A 12,264-nucleotide genomic window follows, 5' to 3' on the forward strand; every position below is an offset into this window, starting at 1 on the left:
GGAAACCTGTACCAGTTGTTTAGCATCTGCTTTGGACAGTAGTGCTAATTTTTCTATTCATACACAAAAAATCTTTTCTAAGGAAACCAACAACTTGACAAAATGCCTTTTGCCTTTAACAGAGGTTTAATATGTGGAAAGTTTTCTATTAAATCTGAGGGTTTGAAGGAAGCCAGGAAGGATCCCTGGGAGTTCAATCTGCTCTTTATTGTGATCTCAGCACAATGTTATAAAAGGCAAAACTGAACTGAGGACCTCTGAAAAAACCCAATTTATATACAGTAACAAACAATGGATCTTCTTGCCAGTGCATGCTATTGGCCAGTTTTAATTCAAACTGACTGGATCCTGCAGATGGGACCTAGCCATCTCATTGGTCAATTACATTGACCCTGCCTTGGGCCTCAGGCTTGGTCATCCTTGTCAGGACCACAAACACAACACTTTCTGTGATGTAAAGGGAAGTTACATCACCTGCTAAATAGCATCATATGAAGTCTCTGTTAAAGGGGCACTTTCCTCTTTCTCTCTCCAGGCTGCTGGCAACCTGCTGCTCTCCTGCCTCAGCTCCCGTCCCTCCCCTCAAATGTTGTGTTGCTCTTGCTGTGGAACTCAACAGCCAGGCACAGGTTAAATGCTAAGGGCAGTGGGGTGTGTCAGCTCATTTTAACTTAATTATCACCTGGCAAGAAATGAGGCTCGGCGATGAGTTCCAGCCCTGAAGTTCCTTTCTAGTTCAGCAGGTTGTGGCTGTAGTCACTTACTCATGAAATTTAGGCGGAGTTCTGTTCTTCAGCGTCCGTCTTGGCCTCTGCCTGCCTTCTTCTGATCCTCTCTCTTTGCTGCTCACACACTCAAACGCTGCACAAGCCTTACCTGAAGCTTTGTTTCTGACCTACTGAGCAGCTGTGAGAGCATTGCTTGCCTGTTGCTAAAGCCACAGAAAGCCCAAACAAGATGGTGAAGTATGGCCTGGATTATACCCGGTGCAGGTGGATCTTGCCTCTTCTTCTGGGCTTGGCCATGATCTTTGGCATCATTGCTCTGGCTGGTTGGGGCTGGATGACCACGCAGACCTACCCACATGTACGGCGTGCTTCATTATGGAATATATGTTTTCTGGAGGAGGGCTGGGCATGCAAGTCTCTACTGACTTACGGTAAGGATCGTTGCACATGCTCTCATGAGACAAAATGCACCGTCTCATAAAACAATGCTAGCACCAAGGATTAGAAAAGGAGGAAGGAGGGGTGGATGTCTTGTGGATGAACAGGGGAGAAATGCATTGCTGCAATTTTGTGACATTTTTCTTTTACTCTGTACTTGGCTGTTCCTGCCCCCTTTACCAGTTGTAGCAATAATCTGAGTCTTTCTTCCAACATGTTTTATTCTTTTAAAAAAGAAGGAGACTGTAACAGCCAGTGAAAATTAGCTTTTAACAATATCGAAAGTCAACTCCTGTGACAAATTTTGATTGCTTTAAAAAAATTAGATGGATCCAAACTTTGTCGACTACAGTTGACAAAGAGCTCTTGGCTTCATTTTAGAGTGTACATAAGACAGAGCGTCTGTGTGGGAGAGGAGACGTCTGCCAGTTTCCCCTTCCCATTGCCTGTCACTGCACAATATTCCACACAGTTCCTGAGAACCCCTGCTAGCCAAGGGCAACTTTCTCAGGGACCAGGGGACTAGAGAAAGAAGGAGAAGGCAGTTACACTCACGTAAATCTGGACTGAACAGGCTGAATGAATGGCTAATTTTTCTCAAGGAAAAATTTGACATCTAAAAATGTAGGCTAAGCCCTTGTATTTTATTCTGCTGTTTTTCTGGATGACAAAGAGTATCTAGAGAGGGTAAAGCTGCAGATACCAATTAAAAAAACTAAACCAAAAATGGATAGAAAAACCTAAGGGTATTCAGAACATTCACACTGTAGAATTCTCATTAGACTGTATCACAACAGTCCACAAGTAAGTAATTGCATGATTTAATATTTGTCAAAATAAAAAGGAGCATAGCACTTCAGAGGCACTGCTTCTTCAAGATCTGCTGGTTTTCTCTCAGTAATAGTTTGTTTTATGTGACAGGACAGTCATGTATATGATCAATAACTATTTGAAGTAGCATCCTCCTAGGGAGGGTATAGTACATGCATTTATAAAACTGAATTTGTTATATTTATATCTTGACTTTTCCCCATGGAATGTAAGGTGGCAAATACAGAATTCCCAGGTAACCTCTTATCCCCAAAAGTAAGGAAAGCTTCTTAACAATGCTATACCATATGTTAGAGTTTCGGCTTTGTTTTGATTTGGATTAAGGTACCCATATTACTGTATTAGAAGTGATATATCTCTAAAGGATAACAGTTTATAGCATCCAAGAAGTAGATCACCATGGTCATGAACTTCTATTACTTTTTATTCTTTGTAATTAGAATGCCAGAATAGGCACATATAAATGTGTACATTTGCAAGTAAGAGAAAGTTACACCTGGGCCTTAACATCTGGTTTAGTAGCACATTTCAGAGTCACTGTTAAATACTAAAGATGTGCTAGTTTTAGGCACTGGACCATGATGAGAATGGGCTGACAACAAGACGGCTTTTTACAATAAGCCTTTTGTTTCTTCTGCCCTTTATCCAAGGGAAATGGTATTTGCTCCTTCTGCATGCCTTTCATGTAAGAACAGAATAGTCAATCATTTGGTATGGTTTAACAGGAGAAAATGGGTAAAGAGATCACTGCCCTGCAACCCTGTAATGCCAGACAGTTCTACAAGCAAGTATCTGTTCCTCTTCATCATGAGGATTTTCTGTTGATAGCTAAGATTTTCAGTTAAAAGTGAATGTTCTGATAGTGAGGGCAGGTAGTTAAAAGCCAGCAGGCAAATCAACTGCTAGTGTACATTTGTGGCCATGAGAACAGCCCAAGAGTGAGTTGGTTGTTTATAGTTCAATTTCTAGCCCACCACTCCCATACAGTGACTCATGGTGGGCAACAATAATCCCGCACAATAAAACCCCATAAAATAATAATAAAACCCCATTAAAACCCACCCAGACAGCGACAAACTCCCTCCTGCCCTTGCATAGGTGCAACTGCTATCAGCTTGTTAGGTCGTTCCTAAGTAATTATACTCTGCTGATCATCATTTTCTGCTTTATTCTCCAGCCCTGCTATCTATTAGAGCTACTTCCTGTTTAAGAGTGGCTCCCACTATGGGGTACTTGAAGAGGGGGGGGGGTGTATGTGGTGGTGGTGGTGGGGGGTGTCATTGGAAGTTTCTTGAAAGCTCTGTAAGGCTAAGCCTTTTCCAAAGGCATTTTGTCAGCTGCTTTTGTAAATTGTTATAAGTACAAAAGGCATGTGCACTGCTTTTTAAAACAGTATATTTTATACTGTTTTAATGGCAAAAATTAAGTTACTTATACCCGTCAGGCTTAGAACAGACCATACCCTGGATTTTTTTTTTAAGCAGTGCCAAGAAAATTCAGGTGCTGTACCAAGAAAAGCAGCGTCCTCTGAGCTAGATGAATTATGAAATTATTCAAATCACTGTCTTGGTTCTACCAATCATTTCTCCCATGCTTTGCAGAATTATAGAACAATCCCAAACCATGTTCTAAGTAGACTGAAGTCAAGGGTGCGACTCTGTTTAGGGTTCCACTGTTAAAAACTGGAAGGCTAGAAATTGCTTTTAAAAATCTGCTGTGGATATCAAAATTTCAGTAGGGAAATCCAGAACAGAAGCATTAAATATTTGGAAGCATCTAACTTTTGGAATTGCATGTGCCAGAGTCCATGTAAGATTCAATTCATCCTGAGTTCAGTATGCATTTCTATGCACATGGCACATCTCATGACAGCAGCAATGAAAATCAACACAGGCTCATGCCTTCCTCCCATAACTTTAAGCATTGTGCTACAAGAGATCCCTGGTTTTCATGGTACATCCAATCCTACATATTTTAGACTGATAATCCCCTTCCCTATAAATGTTATTGGGTTCCTCAAGAAACAACTGGTGGAGGGGCCTCACCAGAGAGGACATGACATTGCTGGTGACATGATGTCATTCCCTGTGCCCCCAGAAGTTATGTTAGTGTGTTAAGGCTTTACTAACATTCAGTCAAAACTCTGGTTTAAGCTGAAACATCCCCAATAACACATTGACTTCCAGGCACCCAGGGAGTGACATCAGCCTGTCAGGTGCAGTGGGGAGTGTCTCAATTTGCCCACTGATTTTTCTTCCACCACCACAAGTGGGAACCTGGAAAGCCTAGCCTTCCTCTTGGTTTTAGTGCTGAGTTTATTTTTATGATTGTATTGAATTATTATATATTGACTATATTTTAAATGTTTTTGATGTTGGAATATTTTATGCTACTGTGGGGGACCCTATTTGGGTGGAAAGGCAGCAGAGAAATGTAACCCAAGGGGACCCGGAGAGCTGCTGAGATAAGACCTTAATTCCTGACACTGGCAATCATTGTTTAAAAGTCTTTTGAAAGTTGCTTTCCATATTCCAAACACTTTTTAGGTCACCAGCATTCTGAGGTTAAACAGGTTTTATGGGTTTTTGAAATAATACAGCACCAGTCCCGCCCTAGCAAAATCCATATACCAGAGGCGAAAGATAAGTGCATACCTCATGAATAGTAATCCCATTTTTAAACTATTTCCTGGGGGGGGGGGTGTCTCTAAGCTACAAGTGTCCACAAGCATGTTTTTACACAACACATTCTACATACAAAGTTACACCTTTATACCATATCAGAGATGAACCAGCAGGCCTCATTGTCTTTGTATTTTTCAGCTTGGGGAAGAGGTGCCGCTGGAACTTTCATGGTTGGGTTTGGACTCATTGTAATCTGTTTTGCCTTGTCCATCATCGCATTTGCCATTCCTACACTTCGTTTCAACTTCATTAGAGGAATAGGAGGCCTGTGTTTTGTGGCTGGTAAGACCATGTACCATTTATTTTAAAGGGAGATTTAGCTGGTTTGGGTTTGGAGACCATGATTCTTACAGTCTCTGTGACTGTAAGAATATGAGTACTTTAAAAAAAACAAGTAAGCATTAAAAGGTATGTCCTTTCAGGTCAGAGAGGAAGAGAGACACATGAGAGACACATAATTCAGCAAGGCCCAAACACACACTCACCGGTAGCCAAGATCTGGAGGTGTAGCCTGAGAAAGGTGGGATCTGGGGACAGACCTGTTTTCTCCAGGATAACTAACTCTATACTGTGGAGATCAGTTGTAATTCCAAAAGATCTCTGGACCCCACTTGGAATATGGTTACCCTAACCTTATTTAATCAGCCATGGAATGTGTACTTTGACTTGCATTCCTGCCATCTAGAGCCATTTAATTATTTTTACCAATAACAACAATGTGTAGAATACAAAAATGTGAATCCAGAAACATTTTGAAAATAGAAGATTGACTCTTCCTTAATGGCACCCTTGGAAATAAGATGTGGGTGAGATACTACTAATAATACTATAGACCAGGGGTAGTCAAACTGCGGCCCTCCAGATGTCCATGGACTACAATTCCCATGAGCCCCTGCCAGCGAATGCGAATGGACATCTGGAGGGCCGCAGTTTGACTACCCCTGCTATAGACTTCATTAGACATGATTTTGTTGGTGGAGATCTTTGAGGGTCCTACTTTTTCATTCTTCCCATTGAAAGCTTCTGAGCAGTTCAAAAACTTTCATGTTCCTGCAGCAATATGAATTGACCTGCTAAGTTTTAAATATTTAATATGTTTTGTCTTGTCTGCTCTGATGTTATGTCTAGTTCAGGATATCATATTTCTTTGATGTAAATATTGCCAGATTTATTTATTTATTTTCATCTTCTTTTTTCCAGCGGTATTCTCGCTTATGGGCCTTGTCATCTACGCAGTAATGCTCACAAAATATATCCCTCCCACACCTGGTATGGTTACACAGTTTGACTGGTCCTATGGCTTTGGATGGACCATGTGTATTATGGGAATAGGTCTTGGATTCTTCTTCTGTTGCCTCCCCCTCTATGAAGACCACATTTTGGGCAATGTCAAACCTTATAATTATTATCCTAATATATAACTGCTACCAAGGCCACCTTTTAGCATCCTTGAATATTTGGCTTCCAAGGATGCATGCAGAGGAAAACTTTCCCTTGTATCCCTATGAACACTGACCAGGCTACCTATTGTTAGAACTAAAAAATGGTGCAGTGATTTCATAACTTTGAAAAGCACATTAAGGACGTTTTAAATGTGTTAAAAATAAGAAATCTCAATTTCTGTTGGATGTACATTAGCTACCCCATTGTAATTCTTCTCCAGCTCCCCAGATGGGGTTGGAACAACACATTTTTTATAGTTGTATTTTTTAAGCAGGTCATAAAGCAGCTGTATTTTAGAAGTAGAAGCTTAACCCTTGATCCATTTATGAATTAATTGAATTGATGTTTTATATATTTAACCCAAACTGTTTCCAGTAAAACCAAATTGTACTTATTATTAACATCATATTATTATAAATAAATGTAGATCTCTTGTGTCAAGCAGTGAATACAAGTTGTCAAAGAAGAAATAAATGTGTCAGTGACAGCATTATTTAGACAAGGGGTTCTGGTATCTTTATGAAAATACTCAATATCATTAGCATTATGGTATGAAACAATTGTTTCAGCCAGTATATTAATTGTATGACATCTGAGCTCCTGAATCCTAGAAGTGCTATGGCCTTCTCAATATGATGCCTGTATATTGCAGATAAATGCTTTTCTTCTGAAGTATCTTTAACCTTGATCATATATTACAGTGAATGCAGATATATTCTGCCTGTTCATGCATATATCGGCTTGCAAAAGAGAGCCAACACGTGTACACTTTATGAATACAACTGTAAACTATTTTTTTTTAGATAAATGTAGGCTTAGTATTTCACATTCTGTTGTACAGGTGTTGAAACATGAGAATTACTTAGCACACATATGCAAAGTCCAATCAAGTGGGGACTGACTTGCGGGACCGCCTTGCGCCCTATGGCCCCCCGGAGGGCCTTGCTCTCAGTGGGCAAAATCTGATGGTTGTACCCAGTCCCCGGGAGGCGCGTCTGGCCTCAACCAGGGCCAGGGCCTTTTCAGTCCTGGCCCCTACATGGTGGAGTGAGCTCCCGGAAGAGCTAAGGACCCTGCGGGATTTACCAGCTTTCCATGGGGCCTACAAGATGGAGCTCTTCCGCCAGGTCTATGGTTGAGGCTAAAGCGTGGATGGTAGATTGGGATCCCCTCCACACCAGGGTTACTCTGGTGGTTGCTATTCCTTCCCCTTGGTTGGGTCAAGTTGCCACTTGGACCGGGTGGGTTGTTTGATTGGGCTTGTTATTTTATGAGGATTTTACTGTATTAGGGGTTTTATGCATTTTTATTATATGTAACCTGCCGCGAGCCTTGTGGGAGCAGCGGGCTATAAGTCCAATAAATAAATAAATACATACATAAATAAATAAAGTGTAAAGGGACTTGTAGGCACATTGACTGTAACCTGTGAACAGGGCTGAAAGGGTGAAGGGGTGAGAATTTAACTTTTTAACAGCATTAGCTATGCTGACCACTGAGAACTGAATTTTTAGAGAAACAAAAAGAAAATTAATTTAGCTGTATTACTGACATTTTATTTGGCTGCACTTTGGAAATGCATGTGCAGAATCAGACAGTGGCTGCAAACATGGTTTTCTTTGCAATGTAGAGATTGCCCAGTGCAACCCTGGAGCAATCAGCTCATAACGTTTTCTGCACCACTTTTTGTACCCACATTTGAAAAATGACTGGGGAATTTCTTGACACCATTGCACACAATTTTAACATGGATTTGGAGTACTAATCTAAGTAACCCTTACTTTAAATTGATCAGTTGTAATTCTGGGGGATTTCAGGTCCCACCTGCAGGTTGAAAATTTATAATGAACTCTTGTCACATATAAGTTATTATTAAGGCTTCATTTTACTGCAGTGGAAGCAAAACTATGTAAGATAATGCTTTATTAAAGTGCCTGCTTTTTTGGTATTTGTATGTTTTAATTCTGCCATTTAGCTTTTAATAAACTTCCTTTGAAGTCAACACCTGAGTAAAAATCTGTAACAAAATTGTATCATGGTTAAAAATCATTATTATGGTCCTTTCATGAAAGCAGTTATTACACCCCAGTTCCTAAGAAATGCCGTACTACCTCAACCATGAACTAAATGCTGATACACAAAGGAAAAAGTGGGGAGAATTAAAAAGCTCCCTTGAAGGATTAAATGATGGTCATGGGGAAATACCAATTAGTAAATCATTTCAGTATACCAATGTTTACCAAAAACTTTTCTTTATTCTGAGCCTTTTACAGCTGAGTTCTGTTTTTGGATCCAACTAAGTGCACATTTCAATCTGTGATTATCTGGACAGAAACTGGGTAAATTCTCTATATATTGCATTTTGGTAGATTGATAGAACTAAAGGTAATAGTGCAAGGGGTTGAAGATGGGAAAAGTATAGCATGGTTAAACTGTGTTGGCAGACTTTGAACATGCAGAGAGAGTAAAGCACTAGGCTGCTCAAATAATAAAATAATTTTTATTCAGAAAAGGAAACAACTATATATATAGAAAGAGGAGAGGAGAGACCTAACAATCTAGCTGTTGTCTACAGTCATTCTGGAGGCAAGCAGGGAGAAAATGCACTTAAAAAGCAGGAAGTCTCTTGTTGAACCAATCAGAACAATGGAGAACATGATTTGAAAATCATCAGGAAGTTCCTAACCTATCTATGTTAAATATGCATCTCCAGTGTCCCCTGCAGGACACCTTTATATTCTCCTCAGTTATGCACACTATAGATCTTGCATATATCAACATCCCTTAAGACCTAGGAGTAAACTGCACAGAGCTTTTATTCCAGTCCCAGGTCAATTCAGTCCCTGCCATCTACACAGAATGCGATTTCTGTTTTGATTTTGGGCGATTTAAATTTTCCTTTAAATCAAGCATGATTGATCCGGCATGACCCTACCTTTATCATGAGATATCTTAGAGTGCTTTTAACCCTCAATATTTTAAGAATCGGCTTGAGAAAGCAGGCTGTTTTGAATCTGGGCTGTGCTCCATGATAGAGATTCCCCGATTGGCCAAAGCTGCCCATGTGGCAAGCTTGCCTTAAAGGAGAAGCCCCTAATTTCTCTCAACTTCTGTTGGTCTTGGATTTTTTTTTCTCCCTCCTCTGCCTTCTTCAATCCTTTCCCCCCCTCCAAGAAAAGAAATAGGCTCCCGCTCTGCTTGGCTCTTCTCCCCCCCCTTCAAGAAAACAAATAAAGAGGCTGTGCTTGGCTCCCCCCCTTCTGAACTACCCTAACCATGTGCAGAACACTTTTCTGTTTCAATGGGGGGGGGGGAGGAAGACCCGAGTTCAAATCGATCTGGATTCAACAGGATTGACAATGGAATAAGCAAAGTAAGTACAGAATCTGCCATGGTGTCCTTGAGGTTCATCTTTTTCTCTAAAGTCTTTTAGAATTCTTCTTAGAAAACCTATATGCATCCTGCTGCTCTCTTGCCCAGAGGCAGGTCTGTGGATGTTCATATGAGCTCCATTTTTTTCCTGCAGTCCTCTTCCACTTTTCTGCTTGGTTATTGGTTATTTTTTCTAATCATGTGGAAAGTTCTGCCACAACCTCTGATTTTGTTAGATAGGAGAGTCTTCTTGGTGGCAGGGTAGGTTTAATACTAAAGGTTTATAGTGTCTCACTTCCTCTCTTTGCCCTCTTCAAGGACACCCTGACGGACACACCTTTCCACTGTGTATGTATGTTGGGGCTCTCCAGATCCAGTACAGTTGTTCCTACCATGATTATATTCTGCTAGGACTCTGCAAATCCTTAAACCACACCTGCTTGGTGGCATTCTCTTATTTGCCCTTGTTGATCTTCTGACCTCTCCTGCATCCTATTCTGGTTTCTGGGGTCCTGCTGGTGCTTCAGTTGCAAAGTTCATAGTGCTCAGTTACACTGCATCTGGGCTGTTGTACTCTATTTCCTTCCATTGATTGAAGTTGATTCATTGAGGTTTACTTTTTCTGTATTTGTAGTTTTGTTTTTCATCAAAGTATTGTGTTGCAGATCTTTACACTTTCAGTTCTTGGATTAAGAGTCCTGTATCCTTTATGCTAGAGGGCGTCATCCCAAGGGCCAGACATGACTCAGTGCTTGCACAGGGGATACCTTTACCCTTTACATGTACAGACTCTTTCAATATAACATTTTATTATCTGTGTGCTCTTATCTGTGTGACTATCTGGCTATAAAGTTGGGCAATAACATTATCATCTCTATGAGCAAGATGTCTGTGCTGCAAATGGGCAGGGTGGAACAGAAGCTGAAGTTTTACCCATGCTTCCCCCTCCCCCAAATATTTTTGTTGAAGCCATTTTTTTCTAGCAAGGGTCACTCTCTGCCATAGACTCTCTAGCAGGAAAAGAATCGCCCCCTCTGGTAATTCTGCTTCTCCTTAGTGGGTCTGCTGCAGTGGGTCTGCTGCTCAAATATGGTCATGCTTTAAAACCATGCAGTTATATTTCAGTTATATACTGTTATATGCAGTTATATTTCAGTTATATACTGTTGCAGGTATATTTCAGTTATATACTGTTATATGCAGGTATATTTCAGTTATATACTGTTATATGCAGTTATATTTCAGTTATATACTAGGGGCCAAGCCTGTTGCATTCAGGAATACAACAGGCTCTAGATTAGGGGGGTGGGGTTGAAGAACTCTGCAGGTGGCCTCCCCCTCCCCCAGGGATCTGGAAAGGCTGCAGGCAGCTGTTACGGAACTCGTTGGCAGGGGCAGCTCTCATGCAGCAGGGATCTGCAGTCTATGAGCCTCAGAGGGAAGTGGAAGGAGGAGGGGGTGGTCAGGGCTGGGGGACAGAAGGCAATTTGCTGGCTGCTGGACAGGCAGGCAAGCTGGTTGGAGGAGGAGGAGGTACTTAACGGTGGGACAGGCACCCTGAGTGGGTGTTAAGTGCTGAGTGGCACTTAAACCATGGGCCGCGCTCCTCCTCCAATCTCTTACCAGAAATATAAAGTGGAACAGATGTGGCAAAATGCCTTTCTACTTTGAAAATTTCAAAGTGACAATTTTTCTCTGTGCTCTAGAAAGGGTTGTTAGCCCAACTGCTAACCTTCCTTTAAATGCAAATAGTTTAACTTAGGGGACAAAGATATGGTTCAGCCTTCACCATTCTAGCTGATACCAGAAATTTGGAGGTGTGAAATGCTGGAAAGGCTATAGATAGGATTTTCTGTGTACTCTTGTGGAAGTGCTCATTTGACTCTGCTTCTTGGTCAGTGTATGAGGGGACACAAAGGTTATAAAATCTCCTTGCAACAGGAAGAGGCACTTTCTTTTGCATGGATCCATGGAAGAAGGCAGACCTCTGATGTCCAAGGACCAAGGCCAACAGCCATGGAACATGGCTTCTTTGGAGCTATGCACCCAGCGAGGTAACGAAAACCCATTAGTACTGTGGTAGTCATGAAAACCCATTAGTACTTAAGATATTTGAGCCTGCCTTGCATTTTAACATCTGGTAGGGCATGATTAAAGAAGGGGCAGAGGATTTTGTGGTTATATTGGTTCCTTGTATTCCTTGCTAAATGTGTGCTCTGATGAAAATATACTTGTAAATATTTTCTTTTATTAAAACCTTTTATAATTTTGGATGCTGGTAGTGGTTCTTTGTCCCACATTGAACCCCACCATGTTGGAAACACTATTGAAAAGGGGAAGGGAGTGAGCTTGACAGTAACAAGCAGATATTTCTTCAGGGGCACACCTAGATGTTAACTGTTCCAGGTGTGACCAGTCCCTTTCAGCAGGTGGCACAGAGGCTAAGCCTCAGTACTGGAAAAGGAAAACTGACTCTCTCAGTGGGAAATCCTGTATATCCTTCAGTGGTGGCAGTGAGATACTCAGAGAGAAAGATTGCAAAGCCCCTCCAGAAGTTAGCAACCCTAAAAAGTGGGCAGGGCAGACTAAAACCCACGAGCAATGAGAGCCTGTGCAGGGGCAAATTCTTTGTGCAGAAATGGTCCCAGTCTTCTCTGGTATTCTTGTCCCCCATCCAAGGACTAAAATTGGCTGATGATCCTGGTTATGTTCCAAGTGCTGATGAGGTTGGGCTAGGCTGGACTATCATAAATATTATTTTCAGGCCC

The 12,264-nt window shown here is 41.3% G+C and overlaps 1 protein-coding gene across 1 annotated transcript; it reads left to right on the plus strand.

The window, feature by feature from the left end:
• Nucleotides 1–682: 682 nt before the first annotated feature.
• On the plus strand, nucleotides 683–8,126 carry LOC143844462 (p53 apoptosis effector related to PMP-22-like). Its single transcript, XM_077351606.1, has 3 exons — nucleotides 683–1,159; nucleotides 4,820–4,963; nucleotides 5,882–8,126. Exons 1-3 carry the CDS (start codon nucleotides 958–960, stop codon nucleotides 6,100–6,102), a joined length of 567 nt encoding a protein of 188 aa, XP_077207721.1. The 5' UTR covers nucleotides 683–957; the 3' UTR covers nucleotides 6,103–8,126.
• The last annotated feature ends 4,138 nt before the right edge of the window (nucleotides 8,127–12,264 follow it).

Source organism: Paroedura picta, chromosome 1 (assembly GCF_049243985.1).
Source record: "Paroedura picta isolate Pp20150507F chromosome 1, Ppicta_v3.0, whole genome shotgun sequence".
NCBI classification, from domain to species: Eukaryota; Metazoa; Chordata; class Lepidosauria; order Squamata; family Gekkonidae; genus Paroedura; species Paroedura picta.